General features: G+C 40.6%; 1 protein-coding gene and 1 non-coding gene across 2 annotated transcripts in view; one reads left to right on the plus strand and one right to left on the minus strand.

Annotated features, from left to right (window-relative positions):
* The window catches only part of BAZ1B (bromodomain adjacent to zinc finger domain 1B), an 88,966-nt gene that overhangs the window by 26,484 nt on the left and 39,143 nt on the right, over positions 1 to 23,339 (minus strand). Inside the window, exons 6-9 of the mRNA XM_053556192.1 lie at positions 22,316 to 22,513; positions 4,227 to 5,925; positions 1,999 to 2,137; positions 1,205 to 1,338 (exon numbers count right to left, since the gene is read on the minus strand). Coding sequence (XP_053412167.1) covers positions 1,205 to 1,338; positions 1,999 to 2,137; positions 4,227 to 5,925; positions 22,316 to 22,513 — 2,170 coding nt within the window. The remainder of the gene's footprint in view (positions 1 to 1,204; positions 1,339 to 1,998; positions 2,138 to 4,226; positions 5,926 to 22,315; positions 22,514 to 23,339) is intronic.
* Positions 15,673 to 15,805, plus strand: LOC128562967 (small nucleolar RNA SNORA70). The gene has a single exon (XR_008373651.1). It is a non-coding gene; the product is annotated as a small nucleolar RNA SNORA70 (small nucleolar RNA).

Genomic DNA, 23,339 nt, shown 5'->3' on the forward strand with positions numbered 1-23,339 from the left:
AGGCACCTGCCACAACATCCAGCTAATTTTTAGAGACAGGGTCTCGCTCTTGCTCAGGCTGGTCTCGAACTCATGAGATCAGGCGATCCTCCCACCTTGGCTTCCCAGAGGCTAGGATTACAGGCATGAGCCACTGGCGCCTGGCCCTTGTTTTAAATTTTTTTAAAATTTTCTATTTTTTTCTTGAAATATATTCAATATATTTATACTTCTAGAAAGAATATTTATAGATATATTCAGAAAAGTATACTTTATTTTACAAACTGAACTCTCCAATATAATGAATCCTCCTATCAAGAAAAAGAACATTATCAGAGCCCCTACACAACCCCATCCCAGTCACTTTAGTGTTCTCTCACTAGAATTTTAGTTAAATGACATTTAGGATGTTATCTTCTTGTTTTCTGCTGCATCCCTAGCAAATGAAAAACTGCTTGACAAAGAGATGCTCTATAAGTATCAAATAAATCAATTTATAAAGTAGAGGAAGAGAACATGTAACTCTGCTTTCTTGGCCCTTTTTCTTCATTTTCAGCCCTTGAAGTACCTTTAAAAGGTTTCCAAGGGATGAAGTTTGAAAGAGAACATGTAACTCTGCTTTCTTGGCCCTTTTTCTTCATTTTCAGCCCTTGAAGTACCTTTACAAGGTTTCTAAGGGATGAAGTTTGGAAACTTTTCCTAGAAAATCTAATGCCCAAACATCCTAATATTCAAGTTCTTTATCTTCTCCACACTATGCCTGGAACAAAATTTATGATAACAAATTGGCTCATGTTTGTAATTTGGCTCATGCCTATAATCTTAGCACCCTGGGAAGCCAAGGCGAGTGGACTGCCTGAGCTCACGGGTTTGAGACCAGCCTGGGCTGAAGCGAGACCCCATCTCTAGAAATAGCCAGGCGCCTGTAGTCCTAGCTACTTGGGAGGCTGAGACAACAGGATCACTTGAGCCCAAGAGTTTGAGGTTGCTGTGAGCTGTGACACTACAGCACTCTACTGAGGGAAACAAGCAAAACTCCACCTCAAAAAAAAAAAAAAAAATCTGTAATAACTGTTAATTTATGTTATTTCACTTCTACCCACTTCACTCAAACACATCTAGCTAAGAAGGCAGTAAATTCTGCAAAAGGAAGAGGTGAGAGAAAAAGGGCCGTCATTCTCCTGAGTCTACTTGAGTAGGTTAAATAACTACCAGATATACTCACTTCGAGGACAGTAATCCTCATCAGGGGAGTCTGCATGGTCTTTGTGGTGATGGTTGAATCGGTAGTCAATGCTGTCATGAACCCAGCCTTTCTCTATGAACAGTCCTGGAACTTCATCTGAGAAGAGCCAGTATCTACAAATCACAACCGTGTATTAATAAGACAATGGATTACTGGAGATCACTACAGATTATCACAGTTGACAGAATTCCTCCTTTGTTCAGAACTCCAAACATTATATGGTAGAACAAAAGATACCAGAATTCCTGGAAATAGAAAGTAGTTCAAGTTTCTAATTTTGTTAACTTCTATTATTTCTCTATTTTTAGGGCCCATAAAATGTATGCATTTAAAATATATTACCATTGTTAAGACTGGGCACAGTGGCTCACACCTGTAATTTGTTAACACCCACTGTTAACAATGTAAGAACTCAATCCTAGCACTCTGGAAGGCTGAGGCGGGCGGGATTGCTTGAGCTCAGGAGTTCAAGCAAAAGCACAGAGACTGTCTCTACTAAAACAGAGAAATTACCCAGGCACTGTGGCAGGCACCTTTAGTCCCAGGTACTCCAGAGGCTGAGGCAAGAGGATGGCTTGAGCCTAAGAGTTTGAGGTTGGTGGAAGTTATGATGCCATGGCACTCTACCCAGGGTAATAGAATAAGACTATGTCTTTAAAAAAAAAAAACTGGAAAACTGAATAGGGACATTTGTCTATTCTTACTACTTTAGTTTTATAACTAATAACAATATAATAATCCTACAAGATAATATACTAAGCTTAGTAACTTACCTATTATGATTTCGATCTGTACCAATAGGAGTCCTACGCATGACTAGTTTTGCCTTGGCAATTCCTTCCTGGAAAGCTTTCTCAGCAGCTGCCTTGTGCTTCCGAATTCTTTCTTCTTCAGCTTCACGTTCTAGTTTCACTGTTAACAATATAAGAACTCAATTAGATTTTTTCCCAGTATGTCCTACTCACAAATAAGATACAGGACAAAAAGTTGCTGATACAAAGCAGATGTCCATCAAATTTCAGTTCCTTCTCTACTTCTAATCTAAGAAATGACATGCAAAGCAGCAATTTCGACCTGGTCTTCCTGTACTCCTCCAATTTATTCCTCAACTCAACAGAAAATCTCTTATCTCCAAAATATAGCTTCCTATTTTAAACACTCCTGAAGAAATATTTGTAACAGTTCATAAAGGGGACTAACTGAAACATCTTCTGACATGTGACCTCACAGAATAATAAGAAAGATCAGGATAGGGCAGTGCCTATGGCTCAAAGGAGTAGAGCGCTGGCACCATATGCCGGAGGTGGCAGGCTCAAACCCAGTCCCGGCTAAAAATTGCAAAAAAAAAAAAATCAGGATAAAGAAAACTAGTAAAATAGTGATCTTGAAATAAAATATCTTTCAATCCTAAGGAATTTCATGGTAATTCAGCTTAAAAGCTTTGGATAAGAAAAAAAACAAAAACAAAAAACCAAGGGAAAGGAAGCAATAACAACTACTGTACACTGAATACCAATTGTCTAATTATTCAGTGAGTTACTATTGTTAATGATGAAAAAAGTAATCAATTGATTTCTGATTGTTCATTACATGGGTTTAGTCCATTCAAATACAAATTTCCAGCTAGGCATGGAGGCTCATGCCTGTAATCCTAGCACTCTAGGAGGACAAGGTGGGAGAATCCCTTAAGTCCAGGAGTTAGAAACTAGCTAACCAAGAGTGAGACCCCTTCTCTACTAAAACTAGAAAAATTAGCTGGGGGTTGTAGCAGATGCGTTTAGTCTTAGCTACTCGATAGGCTGAGGCAGAAGGATCATTTGAGCCCAGGAGTTTGAAGTTGTAGTGAGCTGTAATGATAATGCCTTTGTACTCCAGCCTGGGCAACAGAAGAAAAAGAAAAACCAGGGCAGCGCCTATGGCTCAGTGGGTAGGGTCAGGCCAGCCTATGGCTCAGTGGGTAGGGTCAGGCCAGCCCCACAGACCTAGGGTGGCGGGTTCAAACCCAGCCCTGGCCAAACTGCAACAAAAAATAGCTGGGCATTGTGCCGGGCACCTATAGTCCCAGCTACTCGGGAGGCTATGGCAAGAGAATTGCCTAAGCCCAGGAGTTGAGAGGTTGCTGTGAGCTATGCGATGCCATGGCACTCTGCTGAGGGTAATAAGGTGAGACCCTGTCTCTACAAAAAATAAAAATAAATGAAAAAATAAAAATAAACAACAACAAAAAAGAAAACAAAGAAGAAAATACTACACACACACAAACACATATATACATAATATATAAATAGGCTTGACGTCCGTAGCAAAATGGTTATGGCACCAGCCACCTACACTGATTGGTGGATTTGAAACTGGCCCGGGCCAGCTAAAACAACTGCAACAAAAAATAGCCAGGAGTCCTGGTGGGTGCCTGTAGTCCCAGCTACTTGGGAGGCTGAGGCAAGAGAAACATTTAAGCCCAAGAGTTTGAGTTTGCTGTGAGCTGTGACGTCATGACACTCTACCAAGGGCAACATAGTCTCAAAAAAAAAAAAATAATAATAATAATAATAATAGGGAAAAGATTAGCATCTGAGTTGGTACTGTACTAGGGGCCAACTGTTAAATAATCTTACCAAGCATATAGGGTAGGTGAGGCATGAATAACTAACTCACCAAGGGAATACTATATAGCTAAATCAGAGCTGGATTTGAACCCAGGTTAGCCAACCCCCAAGTTGTATATTGTTTTCACTATATACTAGGTTTTCACTATACCTACTTGTCAATTTGGTCCCTCACTAAGTCCAGAAAAGATGCCACATCACATTAACTTACTAACTTCAGAATGCCAGTTTGAACATTTCTACAAAAATATTACATATCTAGTAGATGCTGAGTTATTATATATGAAAATAAGTAAATAGTTATGACAACTAGAGATCTTACCATTACCTCAGCAGTCACTTTTCTGTTACAACCTCTAAAGGGATTCCTCTTTAATCTCAGCATGGTATTTTACCTTTCATTTCTCTTTCCTGTATTTCACGTTCCTTCTTAGCTTGAATGGCAAGAAGCCTTCTGCTCTTCACAGCACTAATCATGTCTTCAGCTTCTGTATCTACGTGGGGTTCAAACTTCACAATTTCCTTTTTCCTATCAGTTTTGTTTAATCCATTCTCCTCTTTGCCATTTTCTTTATTTCTGGCTTCCATTTCTTTCCGTTTCTGTTTCTCTGCTCTCTTCTTATCATTTTCTTCCTTCAACACAGCAAGCCGCTCCTTCCACAACTCTGCAGACATCTGCTGTCTAGTCTCCATGTGGTCTTGTACTGAGTATGTCATAAGGATTCGGTGGCACAGTGCTGTCAAAATCTGTAGCTTCTCTTCTGATGTTAATTCAAAAAATTCAGATGTCTCCAGCTTCTCTAGGAACTCATCTTGTACCTCATTGTCTTCAAATGGTGAATCTTTATTGTCATCTGTGTCTGAGCCCTCACTTTCTTCCTGAACATCAGATCTGCGCAAGCAGAGCCGTACCAGCTCTGAAACAGAATGCAGAGTGAGGGGGATTTCTGACAGCTTCATTCCCAATTCCCCATAGTCTTCTGCTATTTCATCTTGTAATAAGGTCTGTAAGAGGATGACCAAGACTCTATTAAGGTATAAAAAGCCACCCTTATCTGCACTCAAGGCTTCCATAAGGGACACAGCAGTAATAGGATACTGAGCATCTGGTAGTAGTAGCCCAGAATAACAGCTCAAGAATTCCACCACCATGGCCACGTCCCCAAAGAGTGTGTTGGGGAGCCCTTCAGGAGTATCCACCAATCTAAATGCTGGAAGGTTTTTGCCAGTTAATTCTTGGTCCTCATACCGCTTCTGTTTTTCTAATTTCTCAAGCATTTCTTTCTCTCTCCGTTCTTTGGCTTTTTCCTTCAACTTTTCTTTTAGCTCCTCTCGTTTCTTCTTTAAATATTCTTTCCGTTGCTCTTCAGACATAGAAGCCCACCTCTTTTTGTGCTCTAGAAGCTCATAGCGTTTTTGAACAATACTTCGCAATTCTTCTGGGAGACGAGCTCTATCTTCACTAGAGAGAAGACGAGCTGTTTTGGAGATAACACAAGACAGGGCACTCTTTTTGTCCTCCCTGTCTTTGTTTTCTTTGTAGTAGGCAATTAGGTGTAGCGCAGCAGGAGGCAGGTGTTTATGAGGTTTACCAGAGGACCTAGGTGTACCTCCAGAATTCCGTGGTGCTCGTGTCATCTTCTGTGTCCCTTTGGCCATATCCAACAAAGTCATCTGCTTCATTTTGGTTTTAGGAGTCTTCAATCCCTTTTTGGGGGATTTGGAATTCCCTGTGGATTTCTGTCCATTCAGGATGCCCTTGCTTCTACCCTTTGCCTTCAAAGATTTGTCAGTGTGTTTCCCTGGTTTCTTGGCAGGTGGGCCTTTCTTGGGAATGTGAAAGTTCGCATGTAGCTTGCTGGGTGACATAATTTTCATTACTTCTTCCAGATGTTGTTCTGGAGATTTGGAATTCTTCGAGTTCTTTACTTTGAGTGGTGAACCATTCAACGATTTCTTCAAGTGTACATGACACCATAACTTAGGATTTAGTGGTGTACTCAATGAGGAGTTGTCTGTTTTAGATTTCTTTGAGGGTTTCCTGTCCGGGGATCCAGTATTCTTCCTTTTAGTTGAAGTGTTCAGAGTCATATACTAGAATTTAAGAATAGGAGCAGTTAATTTTAAAAACTAATTTAACAAAGCAATATTTACGCATCTTAAAGGCCCTCTTCCCTAGCTATTCAAGTAAAACTACATATTCATTTCTCATCATAAACACTGTATCCCTGAAAAAACAAAGACATGAATATTAGCCAATGTTTTTGCCCTATCAGTATAAAATTCTCTTGATAACTAGACTTAAAAATATATACCCTAATATTAGACATTTTTGCTATGCACTTAATTCTCTGTTTATATATACATTAGTGATCTTGAAGTATTTTAATGAAATCTATAAACTCCCCAGAAACAACACGCAAAAACTATGCAAACAATTTCAGAAAGTCCATCCATGGACCACAGACTAAGGATATCGGATCTAGATAATGGCAGTATATGAGCAGTTTTAAAAGTACTTGAAGCGGCGCCTGTGGCTCAGTGAGTAGGGTGCTGGCCCTATAAACTGAGGGTGTAGGTTCGAACCTGGCCCAGCCAAACTACAACAAAAAAATAGCTGGGCGTTCTGGTGGGCACCTGTAGTCTTAGCTACTCAGGAGGCTGAGGCAAGAGAATCGCTTAAGCCCAAGAGTTTGAGGTTGCTGTGAGCTGTGACGCCACAGCGCTCTACCAAGGGCAACATAATGAAACTCCATCTCAGAAAAAAACAAAAAAAGAAAGTACCCATATAATAATAACATACACACTGCTCATGGACAAGGAAACTTCTCACCTTTGGCCTACCTGGGTCAAACTTCTTTGTCCTCTCCCCATACTTCAAGAACTCATTCCCATGAATAAATTATTATTAACTATAAGCTCTCTAAATTCTCATTAATTTCATATAATTCTCTTTGAACATACCCACATTATCTCTCAAATTCACTCTCTCCAGGTTCCCCAATACTATTGGAGATTACTATACTCCTCCCCTTGTCTTTACCCAGAGAAATTTGAGTCAGTCACGATAATCATTCTCACATCAACCTACAATTTCTTTGCCTCTCTTGTTCTATTACATTTACTTGGAAAACCTGTAACCCTGACTAACTCATGAATTTAACTCCTGGCTTGCACATGTTCAGCTTAAACTTGGTTAGAATTAAAAATACAACAGAAAGGCCGGGCGTGGTGGCTCACGCTTATAATCCTGAATCTCTGGAAGCCGAGGTGAGTGGATCACGTGACCTTCGGAGTTTGACACCAGCTTGAGCAAGAGTGAGACCCTTCTCTAAAAAATAGCTGGGAGGCTGGGGGCGGTGGCTCACATCTATAATCCTAGCACTCTGGGAGGCCGAGGAGGGTGTACTGCCTGAATTCACAGGTTCCAGACCAGTCTGAGCAAGAGAGAGACCCAGTCTCTAAAAATAGCTGGGCATGGCTCGGCGCCGGTAGTACAGTGGTTATGGTGCCAGCCACATGCATAGAGGGTGGCAAGTTTGAACGTGGCCTCGGCTAAACAATGACAACTGCAACAAAAAATAGCTGGGCATTGTGGCAGGCGCCTGTAGTCCCAGCTACTTGGGAGGCTAAGGCAAGATAATCACTAGAGCCCAAGAGTTTGAGGCTGCTGTGAGCTGTGATGCTACAGTACTCTACTGAGGGCAACATAGTTAGACTCTGACACTGACACACACATACACAAAGCTCTTTGTTGGGGAGGATGCCTGTAGTCCCAGCTACTTGGGAGGCTGAGGCAGGAAGATCACCTGAGCCCAAGAGTTTGAGGTTGCTATAAGCTACAAGGCCATGGCACTCTACTGAAGGCAAGAAAGAAAGACTCTCCAAAAAAATAAAATAAAAAAAGATACAAGAAGAGTAAGTAGTCTCAAATTCACTCCCAGGCACCTCAATAAGTCCAACACTGCCCAGCAATCACAGTGTGTTTCCTTAGTCCATCTGCATTACTACTCTCCTGGACATGCAGTCTCCTCAAACCTTCCATGCTTTATACTCATAATTTAGAACTAGTAACTTAGAACCTAGTCCATTTGTCATGATACCACTTTTTCTGTTTAATTAAAAGTGTTAAACAAAAAACAACAACAACAGGCTTGGCACCCGTAGCACAGTGGTTACGGCACCAGCCACATACACCAAGGCTGGAGGGTTCAAACCCAGTCTGGGCCTGCCAAACAACAATAACAACCAAAAAATAGCCAGGCGTTGTGGTAGGTGCCTGTAGTCCCAGGTACTTGGGAGGCTGAGGCAAGAGAATCACTTAACCCCAAGAGTTTGAGGTTGCTGAGAGCTGTGACTCCACCGCACTCTACCAAGGGCGACGTAGTGAGACTCTGTCTCAAAAAAAAAAAAAAAAAAAGGCTCAGCGGGTGGGGCACAGTGGTTACAGTGCCAGTCACATACATGGAGAATGGCGGGTTCAAACCCAGGCCAGCTAAACAACCGCAACAAAAAAATAGCCGGGTGTTGTGGCAGGCTCCTGTAGTCCCAGCTACTTGGGAGGCTGAGGGAAGAGAATGGCTTAAGCCCAAGAGTTTGAGGTTGCTGTGAGCTGTGACGCCATAGCACTCTACCTAGAACGACATAGTGGATTCTATCTCAAAAAAGAAAGAAAGAAAACAGTAACGACAAACAAAACCAAGCTACTACTGTGGCCCATACCTGTAATCTTAGCACTGTGGGAGGCTGAAGTGGGTGGACTGCTTGAGTTCAGGAGTTCAAGACCTGCCTTAGCAAGAGCAAGACCCCCATCTCTACTAAAACCAAAAATTTAGCTAGGTGATATGGCAGGCAGCTATAGTCCTAGCTCCTGGGGAGGCTAAGGCAAGAAGAGGGCAACACAGTAAGACTCTGTCTCCAAAAATAAAAAAGAACAGTGACCACAAAACTTTAAAGCATATAATTATGAAGAAAAGCCCAGCAGCTAAAATACAAACTAAATTAAATACCCAAGCAATGCTAAAGTACAGCCCATTTCAGAAAAAAATTGTTTTGAGTGATTAGGAATGACTAGAAAACTTTCAGAACACTTGATTTCTATCACCAAAATCAGCTAAGCACATCAATAGCACTGGATAAACTTACTTCAGTTTGTTAAGTAAAACAACTAACCTGAGAAGAGCAACATATAAAGAAGCAGTCTGGAAATAGCAGGAAAGAAAGGCTAGTATAAGATGACTAGAAGTTAAAAACAGCTACTAATAATTGAATATGAGGGATGCAAGGCTGGTTTAACATACGCAAGTCTATAAACGTTATCCACCATATTAACAGAGGCAAAAATAAAGATCACATGATCCTCTCAATAGATGCAGAAAAAGCATTTGATAAAATCCAGCATCCTTTTCTAATTAGAACACTGAAGAGCATAGGCATAGGTGGCACATTTCTAAAACTGATTGAAGCTATCTATGACAAACCCACAGCCAATATTTTACTGAATGGAGTAAAACTGAAAGCTTTTCCTCTTAGAACTGGAACCAGACAAGGTTGTCCTCTGTCACCTTTACTATTCAACGTAGTGCTGGAAGTTCTAGCCAATACAATTAGGCAAGACAAGGAAATAAAGGGAATCCAAATGGGAGCAGAGGAGGTCAAACTCTCCCTCTTTGCTGACGACATGATCTTATACTTAGAGAACCCCAGAGACTCAACCACAAGACTCCTAGAAGTCATCAAAAAATACAGTAATGTTTCAGGATGTAAAATCAATGTCCACAAGTCAGTAGCCTTTGTGTACACCAATAACAGTCCAGATGAGAAGCTAATTAAGGACACAACTCCCTTCACCATAGTTTCAAAGAAAATGAAATACCTAGGAGTATACCTAACGAAGGAGGTGAAGGATCTCTATAAAGAAAACTATGAAATCCTCAGAAAGGAAATAGCAGAGGATATTAACAAATGAAAGAACATACCATGCTCATGGATGGGAAGAATCAACATTGTTAAAATGTCTATACTTCCCAAAGCAATCTACCTATTCAATGCCATTCCTATCAAAATACCAACATCGTACTTTCAAGATTTGGAAAAAATGATTCTGCATTTTGTATGGAACCGGAAAAAACTCCGTATAGCTAAGGCAGTTCTCTGTAACAAAAATAAAGCTGGGGGCATCAGCATACCAGATTTTAGTCTGTACTACAAAGCCATAGTGCTCAAGACAGCATGGTACTGGCACAAAAACAGAGACATAGACACTTGGAATCGAATTGAAAACCAAGAAATGAAACTAACATCTTACAACCACCTAATCTTCGATAAACCAAACAAGAACATACCTTGGGGGAAAGACTCCCTATTCAATAAATGGTGTTGGGGGTGGTGCCTGTGGCTCAGTGAGTAGGGCGCAGGCCCCATATGCCGAGGGTGGCAGGTTCAAACCCAGCCCTGGCCAAACTGCAACAACAACAAAAAAAAAATAGCCGGGCGTTGTGGCGGGCGCCTGTAGTCCCAGCTACTCGGGAGGCTGAGGCAAGAGAATCGCATAAGCCCAAGAGTTAGAGGTTGCTGTGAGCCGTGTAACACCACGGCACTCTACCTCTGTCTCTTAAAAAAATAAATAAATAAATAAAAAAAATGGTGTTGGGAGAACTGGATGTCTACATGTAAAAGACTGAAAATGGACCCACACCTTTCCCCACTCACAAAAATTGATTCAAGATGGATAAAGGACTTATATTTAAGGCATGAAACAATAAAAATCCTCAAAGAAAGCATAGGTAAAACACTGGAAGATATTGGCCTGGGGAAAGACTTCATGAAGAAGACTGCCATGGCAATTGCAACAACAACAAAAATAAACAAATGGGACTTCATTAAACTGAAAAGCTTCTGTACAGCTAAGGACACAATAACCAAAGCAAAGAGACAACCTACACAATGGGAAAGGATATTTGCATATTTTCAATCAGACAAAAGCTTGATAACTAGGATCTATAGAGAACTCAAATTAATCCACATGAAAAAAGCCAACAGTCCCTTATATCAATGGGCAAGAGACATGCATAGAACTTTCTCTAAAGACGACAGACGAATGGCTAACAAACACATGAAAAAATGTTCATCATCTCTATATATTAGAGAAATGCAAATCAAAACAACCCTGAGATATCATCTAACCCCAGTGAGAATGGCCCACATCGCAAAATCTCAAAACTGCAGATGCTGGCGTGGATGTGGAGAGAAGGGAACACTTTTACACTGCTGGTGGGACTGCAAACTAGTACAACCTTTCTGGAAGGAAGTATGGAGAAACCTCAAAGCACTCAAGCTAGACCTCCCATTTGATCCTGCAATCCCATTACTGGGCATCTACCTGGAAGGAAGAAAATCCTTTTATCATAAGGACACTTGTACTAGACTGTTTATTGCAGCTCAATTTACAATCGCCAAAATGTGGAAACAGCCTAAATGCCCACCAACCCAGGAATGGATTAACAAGCTGTGGTATATGTATACCATGGAATACTATTCAGCCATTAAAAAAAATGGACTCTTTACATCCTTCGTATTAACCTGGATGGACGTGGAAGACATTATTCTTAGTAAAGCATCACAAGAATGGAGAAGCATGAATCCTATGTACTCAATTTTGATATGAGGACAATTAATGACAATTATGGTTATGGGGGGGGAACAGAAAGAGGGAAGGATGGAGGTGGGTGGGGCCTTGGTGTGTGTCACACTTTATGGGAGCAAGACATGATTGCAAGAAGGACTTTACCTAACAATTGCAATGAGTGTAACCTGGCTTATTGTACCCTCAATGAATCCCCAACAATTAAAAAATAATAATAATTATTGAATATGAAAGTATGAGCTTCCTCCCCACCCCCAAAAAAGGCTACAGGGAAATGACTAGGATGAAATAAATTCCAGAGGTAACAGAATACTTATGCCCTTGTTAGGAGAAAAGCAAATAGGTTTAAACATTTAAAAAGCTATACTATGTAATGCCAATTAAGATTTAAACATTAAAGTCCTACCTTGGGTAGATTAAGAAAAAAATGGTCTGTGGTGGTGCCTGTGGCTCAGTGAGTAGGGAACCGGCCCCATGTACTGAGGGTGGCGGGTTCAAACCCAGCTTCCGGACAAACTGCAACAAACAATAGCTGGATGTTGTGGCAGGAGCCTGTGGTCCTATCTACTCAGGAGGCTGAGGCAAGAGAATCACCTAAGCCCAAGAGCTGGAGGTTGCTGTGAGCTGTGATGCCACAGAACTCTACCAAAGGTGACAAAATGAGACTCTGTTCCTAAAAAAAAAAAAAGAAAGAAAAAGAAAAAATTGGCCTAGCATGGTGGCTCATGCCTGTAATCCTAGCACTCTGGTAGGCTGAGGCAGGTGGACTACCTGAGCTCAGGAGTTTGAGACCAGCCTGAGCAAGAGTGAAATCTCATCTCTTAAAAAAAAAAAAAAAAGTCAGGCGTTGTGGTGGGCACCTGCAGTCCCAGCCACTTGGGAGTCTGAGGCAAGAGAATTGTTTAAGCCTAAGAGTTTGAGGTTGCTGTGAGCTGTGATGCCATAGCACTCTACCAAGGGTGACAAAGTGAGATTCTGTTGCAAAAAAAAAATAAAAATAAATAAATAAATAAATAAAATTAAAGAGATTTAAATATTGAGGAAATAATCACCAGAGAAACAAATTCACAGAACCAAGGCAACACAAGAGGTAGAAATACAAGCTCCATTGAGAAGACTACACTTAACAAATCCCTTTTCTGGCTCAGCACCCATAGCACAGGGGCTGCGGTGCTAGCCACATACACTGAAGTTGGCAGGTTCAAACCCGATCAAGGCCAGCTAATCAACAATGAAACTGCAACAAAAAATGGCTGGGTGTTGTGGCAGGCGCCTGTGGTCCCAGCTACTTGGGAAGCTGAGGCAAGAGAATCGCCTGAGCCCAGGACTTTGAGATTGCTGTGAGCTGGGACACCAAGGCAATCTACCGAGGGCGATATAGTGAGACTCCATCTCAAAAAAAGAAAAAAAGAAAAAAAAAATCCCTTTTCTGGCAAACTTTAAAGGCCAATCTACCTTTTAAGAATTTTAGGCGACTACAGGTTATTATTCCTTTGGCTGACTGTTTTTGTTGCCTGATTAAAATTCAATGTGTTGTTCCCCAATAATCATGCTTAGGATGGGCTAACAATGAGGTTTTATAGTTTTACAAAGTATAAACTCTATCCATGACTCTGGGGATACTTTCCACAGATACAAAATTTTCTAGTTCTAGTTCCCCAGAACTAAATTTCAAAATGTTTGAATAAGCAAAGATAATTTATTTAAAGATTTCATTCTTTTCATAGATAACAATACTATCAGTACTCCAAAGAGAACACTATTTCTGAGTTATCCTATAAATCACAGAGCAAAACACATCATGACCCTGGAAAGAATTAAAAACAAATGTGTGTCCCACAAAAGCTAATTCTCTTCAGCTAGTATTGGAAAATCTTTAGAATAGAGAGATACACAGAGTCTAATGCTCAGAATAACAGATTATATATTTAAAATTATCCTAAAATGAAATTTATTACTAAGAAGATTAATGTGAGACTAAGTTCATCTTTAGCATCTTTTAATAGAGTCTATTGTAACTAGAATACTTCTTAATTTACTGATATTTCTATTAAAGAAATACTCAAATTTAGCATAAGGTTCTTTAAACTTCTTCCACTTTGAAGCATGGAATTATGAAGAAGAGAAGTAAGAAAGTTTTGGGATAGCTGAGCCACAAGAGGGTCCAGAAATTTATTTTTTATAAGGTGTGTTTTCTTGCCAAAGCCACACCATGTAACTCTTTTTTCTTAAAAATGAAAGAAATGAACTCACCCAACCCCCTCCCAATAGGCCAGCTCCCTGCGAGCAGTCCTTCAGTAACTGGATCATCTCAGCATGAAGCATGCTGGCAGTCACAACCAAATGGGAGCCGGCATGGCTGGACTCAGGGGGATCTGAAAAAGTATAAAACCACTTATGTGCTAAGGGTTTCCCCTATCCCCCACTCAGCACAATTAATCTACTAAGGATTAATTAAATAGGGAGAGAGATTAGAAGACCAAAACCAAGATTAGCAATATTGTAATTTATTGGCAAAGGTTCTTCCTAATTGCTAAACAGGAAAAAATATGTCTTGGATACATGAGAGGCTAAAAGAAATACATAATGTGTACAATTCTACATTTGTTCCTGTTACCTGAAACATACCACCATCATAAATATCTACCTTGAAAGTCACATTTCTTGATAAAAAAAACAAAAAGGAATTATTTATAACTGCTCATTCCAATACTGAATTTAACTTAACAACGGTATAATCTAAGCAACAAAACCCTAAGAAAACTTCTGACAACCTACATTCTGATTCTTATTTCACTCTTTTTATTCACCCAAACAACATGTTAAAAGTCTGAGGACAACATTCACATACTAGTTTGTCTCAATCTCTATATGCTTTTGTCAACAAATGTGTGAATTCTGTTACTATAAAATATTTTCAAAGTGTTTTGAAAATACATAATTTATCTTTTACTTGGAGAAAAAGTCTTACTCTGTTGCCCAAGCAGTGGCATCATCATAGCGCAATGCAACCTCAAACTCGTGGATTCAAGCAATGCTCCAACCTCAGCCTGCTTAGTAGCTAAGACTACATGCATGTGCCAATATGCCCGACTAATTCTTCTATTCTTTATAGAGATAGATGTCTCGCTATGTTGCTCAAGATGATCTTGAATTCTTGAGCTCTAGCCCCACCTCGATTTCATGAAGGGCTAGGATTACAGGCCACCTTAACCAGCCATCCTATAATTTATCTTTTAACATAATCCTGGCTCTAATCTCTAACTCATAAAAAAAAAACTTCAAGAGTTAAAATTTATTTAAAAAAAAAAGAAATCTTCAGGTTATGAACACTCAGTTACTAGGACAAGAAATATGTTTTAAAATATATAATATTCACTGGTAATGAGACAAAACTACATCATGTGCCTTCTGATATGATCTACCAAGAATGTATCAATTCAGTGGTATTTCTATCAAATATTCTTTTTGTTTGTTTGTTTGTAGAGACAGTTTCACTTATCACCCTCAGTAGAGTACTGTGGCATCACAGCTCACAGCAACCTCCACCTCTTGGGCTTAGGCGATTCTCTTGCCTCAGCCTCCAGAGTAGCCGGTACTACAGGCACCTGCCACAACGCCCAGCTATTTTTTGTTGCAGTTTGGCCAGGGCCGGATTTGAACCCACCACCCTCGGAATATAGGGCCAGCACCCTACTGACAGAGCCACAGGCGCTGCCCTCTATCAAATATTCTAAATCCAATCATGAAGAAATAAACCAAAACTGAGAACCATTCTATAAAATAACTGGCTCCTCTTAGGTTAGAATGTCATGGTTTTGAAAGAAAAAGAAGCTGAGGAACAGGGCAGCACCTGTGGTTCAAAGAAGTAGAGCACCAGCCCCATATGCCGGAGGTGGCGGGCTCAAATCCAGCCCTGGCCAAAAACTGCAAAAAAAAAAAAAAAAAAAAAAAGGTAGCTGAGGAACAGTCTCATATTAGAAGAAACAAAAGAGACAAATAAATGTAATACATGATATCACACTAAATCCTATTAATACCAAAACCAATGTTTGTGGCTAAAAGATTATTGAACAATTGGCAAACTTCAAATAAGAACTATAGATTTGAAGATAATAGAATTGTTTCAATATTAATTTCTTGATTCTGATTAACTGTATTATAGTTACATTAGACCATATCTTTGTTTTTAAGAAATACATAATCAAGCCAACCATGCTCCTTTCCTCATGGGGACCTGGTATGCAGTGGCTGTAAATAGCAGCCCCCATGGTAGTGTATGCAGCCTGTTGCTTGTATAGGTTGCTCTAAGGGACCTTGGAGACATTCCTTTCCAATACATGTTCATGTGTTAGAGCTTGTGCTGTCCCCAATCTAGGCTCCAGACAGGTATGCGTGGTGCCTTTGGAAAGCCCCAGGGCACTGTGGCCAGGGTTCACATTGCCAACTCATCATATCCATCTGCACCAAACTACAGAACAAGGAGCATATGATTGAGGCCCTTGGCAGGGCCAAGTTCAAGTTCCCTGGCCATCAAAGATTCACATCTCCAAGAAATGGGGTTTTACCAAGTTTAACTCAGATGAATTTGAAGACATGGTGGCTTTGAAGCAGCTCATCCCAGATGGCTGTGGGGTCAAGTACATCCCCAATCGTCGTCCCCTGGACAAGTGGTAGGCCCTGCACGTTTGAGTTCTTAACACTGTGTTGCCTATCAATTGTACCTACCAATAATAAATCCTAATTCCTGTCCAAAAAAAAAAAAAAAAGAAAAGAAAAGAAATATATACTCAAGTGTTTTATAAAAAGCATCCTGCCTGGCAACTTACTTGGCTCGGAATAAAATAATTTGTGTGTGTAAACAGAGAAAATAATAAAACAAATATGACCAATGTTAACATTTGAGGAACCTAATTGAAAAGTACGTGGAAATATTTTATAGTGGGGCAGCGCCTGTGGCTCAAAGGGGTAGGGCGCTGGTCCCATATGCTGGAGGTGGCAGGTTCAAACCCAGCCCTGGCCAAAAACTGCAAAAAAAAAAAAAAAATTCTTTATAGTGTTTTATCAACTTGCCTATATAGGATTATTCAAACAAAAAAAATTTTTTTAATGTATTAAGGACAACGCTAAATTAGTCCAAATTGCTTCAGAATTCCAAATGTTTTAAAAAGTGTTATTTTCGGGCAGTGCCTGTGGCTCAAAGGAGTAGGGTGCTGGCCCCATATGCCGGAGGTGGCGGATTCAAACCCAACCCCGGTCAAAAAAAAAAAAAAAAGTGTTATTTTCTTCTCATATCTCTATCCAAAGACTTCCCTGCTAGGATATATGCAAAACAAGAGTTCAAACATCAGAGACTAGCAAAAATTAGGGCTGCAATACATTACAAGAAAGGAAAGGAGCCAGTAAGATGGCAGATTTCATCTTAGGTAACAGTTATCTTATTCAATTGCCTCATGAAGCATTCTCCTAAGTCATCAGGCTCATAAAACTTTTTGGTATCCATAAAAACCAACTGTTAATAGCATTATTTCCTCAATTAATGGAACTTCTGTAAGAAATAACATTAAATAACCATGGAACTTTTTTTCTTTCTGACAAAGATGGTCTCACTTTGTCACCCTCAATAGAGAAGTATCATTGGCATCATAGCTCACAGCAACCTCAAACTCCTGGGCTGAAGCGATACTCTTGCCTCAGCCTCCCAAGTAGCTGCTACAACACCAGGCTATTTCTAGAGACGGGGTCTCACTCGTGCTCAGGCTGGTCTTGAACCCATGAGCTCAGGCAATCCATCTGCCTTGGCCTCCCAGAGTGCTAGGATTACAGGCATGAGTCACCGCATCTGGCCCCATGTAACTACTAAATGCAATGTACGATGCTAAACATCATATGTTAGGTAGTATAAAATGAGTACAGTAGTTCTAATTCTCAAGTAATTTATACTCTAGAAAGATTTAATGAACACAAACATATCCCTTACCATCATACTAGGCTCTACTCAGGTTAACACTCCAAAATTCTAATATCTCTAATAACTGTCCTCTCTTCCATCTAAAGGTCTCCCCATCAGTCCTTTCCTAAAGCTATTGCTCACAACTTGCTTTCTCTCTCCCGGCCTCATCTCTCTACACAGTATATACATTGAGCAGCTTTGCAGAACATTAAATTCTACAAAACCAAGGAGAACATAAAGAGAGGAACTTTAATCCTCAATGCGCTGTTTTAAACTTCCTTTAGATGAAGAAAGAATCCAAAGCTATGTTTTACGGTCTACTTATCTATACTCTTTACTATGTTGTACCCTGGCTAAGAAGCCAAAAGTCCTCCAAGAAAACAAATTTTACAAGTAGGACAAACACAGCTTACATGTAAAACACAGGAGACCACCAGTGAAATATCAGATAGTAACAGATAATAAACTATTATTTAAGATAGGGAAAACAAATAATAAAGGCAAGTATACAGGCCCTTAATTTTGTAGACCGGTATTTTACACTAGCCTTACTTTTTCTTACCTAAGAAAAATCACTGCCTTCTTATAGCAGTTTAATATAAGCAAGTTTGTATTTCCTACTCTCAAGCTAAATTACAGCCAAATTTCACTATTTTTTTTGGAGACAGAGTCTTACTATGATGCCCTGGGTAGAGTGCCCAGGGCGTCATACCTCACAGCAACATCAAACTCTTGGGTTCAAGTGATCCTCTTGCCTTAGCCTTCCAAGGACCTGGGACTACAGGCACCTGCCACCCTGCCCAGTTAGTTTTTCTATTGTTATTAAAGATAGGGTTGTGCTCTTGCTTAGGCTGGTCTTGAATTCCTGAGCTCAAGTACTCCACCTGCCTCAGCCTCTCAGAGTTGTAGAATTATAGATGTGGGCCACTGCTCCCAGCTGTCATAAAATTAATGATTTAAATCCTCATTAGAAAATCTGGGAGTAACGAATTATCTTGCAGGGTAGTTGTTAGAACTCTAGTTTCTGGCTCCTACAAAAAGTGTGAATCAGCTTTTTTGTTTTAATGAACCCAAAAGATCTTTTACGTTTTTTTTGAGACAGAGTCTCAAGCTGTCACCCTGGGTAGCGTGTTGTAGCATCATAGCTAACAGCAACCTCCAACTCTTGGGCTCAAGCAATTCTCTTGCCTCAATTTTTCCATTTTCAGTAGTGATGGGGGTCTCACACTCCTGAACTCAAGCAACATGCTTCAGCCTACCGAAGTGCTAGGATTACAGGCGTAAGCCATTGTGCCTGGCCCCAAAAGATCTTTTACCCACAAATTATAGTCTTTCATGTTATTCACGTACTTGAATCGCTAAACTAAAATATGTAACAGATTACTGTAAGATTTTTTTTTTTGGAGACAGTCTCACTATATTGCCCTTGGTAGCATGCCATGGCATAACAGCTCACAGCAACCTCCAACTCTTGGGCTTAAGCGATTCTCTTGCCTCAGCCTCCCAAGTAGCTGGGATTACAGGTGCCCACCACAACACCTCGCTATTTTTTGTTGCAGTTGTCCTTGTTGTTTAGCTGACCCAGACTGGATTCAAATCTGCCACCCTCAGTGTATGTGGCTGTCACCATAACCACTGTGCTATGAGCACCGAGCCCAAACTGCTGTAAGATTTTAAAAGAAAATATTGGGCGGCGCCTGTGGCTCAGTCGGTAGGGCGCCAGCCCCATGTGCCGAGGGTGGCGGGTTCAAGCCCGGCCCGGCCAAACTGCAACCAAAAAAAAAAAATAGCCAGGCGCTGTGGAGGGCGCCTGTAGTCACAGCTGCTCGGGAGGCTGAGGCAAGAGAATTGCTTAAGCCCAGGAGTTGGACGTTGCTGTGAGCTGTGTGAGGCCACGGCACTCTACGGAGGGTCATAAAGTGAGACTCTGTCTCTACAAAAATAAATAAATAAATAAATAAATAAATAAATAAATAAATAAAAGAAGAAAATATTGGGAGTCTGTGGCTCAGAGTAGGGCGCCAGCCCCATATGCCGGAAGTGGTGGGTTCAAGCCCAGCCCCGGCCAGAAACTACAAAAAAAAAAAAAAACAAGAAGAAAATATTAACATTTAAGGACTCAAGTGATTCAAGAGTCTAAAACCCATTCCGAGGTGATTTTATACACAAGGTTCTCACATACTTAAGATAGTAATCTGTGGCTCTGCACCTGTAGCTCAAGTGACTTAAGGCGGGTTCAAATCCAGCCCGGGCCTGCCAAACAACAGTGACGACTATAACCAAAAAACAGCTGGGTGTTGTGCCAGGTGCCTGTAGTCCCAGCTACTTGGGAGGCTGAGGCAAGAGAATTGCTTAAGCCCAGGAGTTTGAGGTTGCTGTGAGCTGTGATGCCACACCACTCTACCCAGGGCGACAGCTTGAGGCTCTGTCTCCAAAAAAAAAAAAAAAGATAGTAATCTGAGATAACCACACAAAGCTGTGTCATGATTCCAAAACTCTAGAACGATGAAATGACAAATGCATTCCCTCTCAGTACCTAAAAACATTTAAGAAAATACTCAGGTTTGTTAAAGTTTCCTAGAAAATATATATAGTCAGCCAATTAATTCCTAATTTTGCCCTTTTTACCAAATAATAAGAATTTAGGGGCTGGGTGTGGTGGTTCATGCCTATAATCCTAACACTCTGGGAGGCCAAGGCAGGTGGATTGCCTGAGCTCACGGGTTAGAGACCAGCCTGAGAGAGCGAGACCCTGTCTCTAAAAAACAGCTGGGTGTTATGGTGCGTGCCTGTAGTCCCAACTGCTTGGGAGGCTAAGGCAAGAGGATCACTTGAACCCAAGAGTTTTGAGGTTGCTGTGAGCTAAGATGCCCACCGCACTCTACCTAGGGTAACCAACTGAGATTCTGTTTCAAAAAAAATTTAAAGAGCTAATGGAAAACAGTGCTTCATTTTACTGGTCTAGAATAAGAAAATCTGCTGGCTAGGCACAGTGGCTCACACCTGTAATCCTAGCACTCTGGGAGGCTGAAGCAGGTGGATCCCTTGAGCTCAGGAGTTCAAGACCAGCCTAAGCAAGAATGAGACCCCCATCTCTACAAAAAGCAGAAAAACTAGCCAGGCATTGTGGTAGGTGCTTGTAGTCCCAGCCACTTGGGAGGCTGAGGGGAGAAGACTGCTTGAGCCTAGAGTCTGAGGTTGCTGTGAGCTAAAATGATGCCATGGCACTCCACCTAGGGTGACAGAGGGAGACTCTGTCTCAACAAAAAGAAAAGAAAATCTGCTAAATTATAGTTGGGAGTCTTTGCCAATGTTTTAGAGAAATAAAATTACTTTTGAATATACTTTTGTCAGCATAATCTACCCCTAAGATAACTTGAGGTAACTTAGTTGTTATAATTTAAGATGCCTTTGTTTATAATTAAAAGGAATGGGGAAAAAGAAATCGTGGAAGTCTACTGTAATTTTAATGGATCAACAGCCCTTTCTTGGCCCTATTCTGGCCAGGAGACCAAGAAGAAAATTATCAGCCAGTATGCTAATAAGTTAAATTTACCAAGAAAAGAAACATAAGTACTCTCAAAACCTACATTTAAAAAAAAAATGTTATTGGATCAACCCTGAGGTGAAAAAGACACATCACAAACACTAGGCCAGTGTTGTCATTCACTTTCTGTTAGTTCTAATTAAATTACACCTGACTTTTCCATCTATAAGATTAATATATATAATATATCATATGACTTCATTAAAATGTTCCGAAGATCAGATGAGATAATTAAGGAAAAAATATTTTAATCTCTGTCAAGGGAAAATGCTAGGTTTTCGGCCAAACTGTCATATAAAGTAACACTCATTCCAGGCTTTTTTTCTTTTCTTTCTTTCTTTCTTTTTTTTTTTTGAGACAGTCTCACTATTTCGCCCTGGGTAGAGTGCCGTGGCATCACAACACACAGCAAGCTCAAACTCTTGGGCTTAAGTATTTCTCTTACCTCAGCCTCCGAAGTAGCTGGGACTACAGGCACCCACCACAACGCCCGGCTATTTCTTTTGTTGTTGTTGTTGTTGTAGTTTGGCAGGCCCAGGCTGGGTTGAAACTTGCCAGCTCCAGTGTATGTGGCTAGGGCCCTAGTCTCTTGAGTTATACTCACCGAGCCCATTCCAGGTTTTTTTCAAGGCTGCCAGTGTATTTGATGATCTTGTCCAATGTAGAAATTAAGTTCTCATTTTTAGGAATTAGTTCACAAAATATAAATACATAAATACGTATATATACACACACACAAACATATATATATATATTTTTTTTTTTTGAGACAGAGTCTCATTATGTCACCCTCACTAGACTGTTGTGGCGTCACAGCTCACAGCAACCTTTGTGCAACTATTGGGCTTAAGCAGTTCTCTTTTCTCAGCCTCCCAAGTAGCTGGGACTACAGGCGTCTGCCACAATCCCGTTATTTTTTTGTTGGTGTTGTCACTGTTTAGCAGGCTGGGGCTGGGTTCAAACCCACCAGCCCCAGTACATGTGACAGATGCTCTAACCACTGAGAAAGAGGCACCACGCCCACAAAATACTTTTAGATTTATACCATACCTCATTTCAAAAAGGACCTGAGGAAAAAAGTGTATGTATTTTTTCTTTTTTTCAGTTATTAAAACATAGTAAAAAAGAAACTGAACTAGGAGAGCTATTCAATATAGCCTTGCCCTTACCAATCCTTTATCACAACCTATATGAAACAGATATATCTGAAAATTTTTGAATTCATTATCTGATCTTAGAGTTCAAAATCTGCTATAAATCTAATCCTACTGGAACCACTACAGAGAATAAACTCATCTAATAGTGCTTTATCTTTTCCAAAAATTAATAGTAGCTTTACCTTGTATGGATCAAGTAAAAAGTCACTGAACTTGCTGGGCAGGGAATACTTCTTCACCAATTCATCTTCTACCACCCAAGGTGCATTTTCACCAGTACCAGCCCGTAGTGCATTATGCCGTATAAAGTATCGAAGTATCTCCTTATTTGGTGGGCGCTCTGTACGAATCAAGCTGTCTGCTGGCACATTGCTGATGATCTAGGTAACAAATACAAATAACTCAATACTGGGCTAAAAAGCAATTAACCAATGAGAACAAAATTTTGTGTTCACTCCAGAAAAATCACAATCCCATCTATAAAAACAGGGCTATAAATTAGAAGAAAATGTAGAATAATTTTCAGAGACAGAATGTCAATTTAAGGATATCCCTAGGCAATTTTTTAATATGTATCAAAGTCCTAAAAATGTGTGTATCCTTTCAACAAAGTAGTCCTTGTTAAGAATTCATCATAGGGCTTGGTGCCTGTGGCTCAAATGGCTAAGGTGCCAAGCCACATACACCTGAGCTGGCGAGTTCGAATCCAGCCCAGGCCTGCCAAACAACAATGACAGCTACAACCAAAAAATAGCCAACCATTGTGGCGGGCACCTGTGGTCCCAGCTACTTAGGAGGCTAAAGCATGAGAATTGCTTAAGCCCAGGAGTTGGAGGTTGCTGTGAGCAGTGATGCCACAGCACTCTACCCGGGGTGACAATTTGAGGTTCTGTCTCAAAAGAAAAAAGAAAGAAAAGAATTCGTCACAGGCTGGATGAAGTGGCCCTCATCTATAATCCTAGCACTTGGGAGGCCAAGGCAGGTAGATTGCCTGAGCTCACAGGTTCGAGACCAGCCTGAGCCAGAGACCCATCTCTAAAAATAGCCGGGCATTGTGATGGGTGCCTGTAATCCCAGCTACTTGGGAAGCTGAGGCAAGAGGATCGCTTGAGCCCAAGAATTCAAGGTTGCTTTGAGCTGTGATGCCACAGCACCTCTACCAAGGGCTACAAAGTGAGATACTGTCTCAAAAAAAAAATCTGTCAT

This window comes from Nycticebus coucang, chromosome 12 (genome assembly GCF_027406575.1).
Source record: "Nycticebus coucang isolate mNycCou1 chromosome 12, mNycCou1.pri, whole genome shotgun sequence".
NCBI classification, from domain to species: Eukaryota; Metazoa; Chordata; class Mammalia; order Primates; family Lorisidae; genus Nycticebus; species Nycticebus coucang.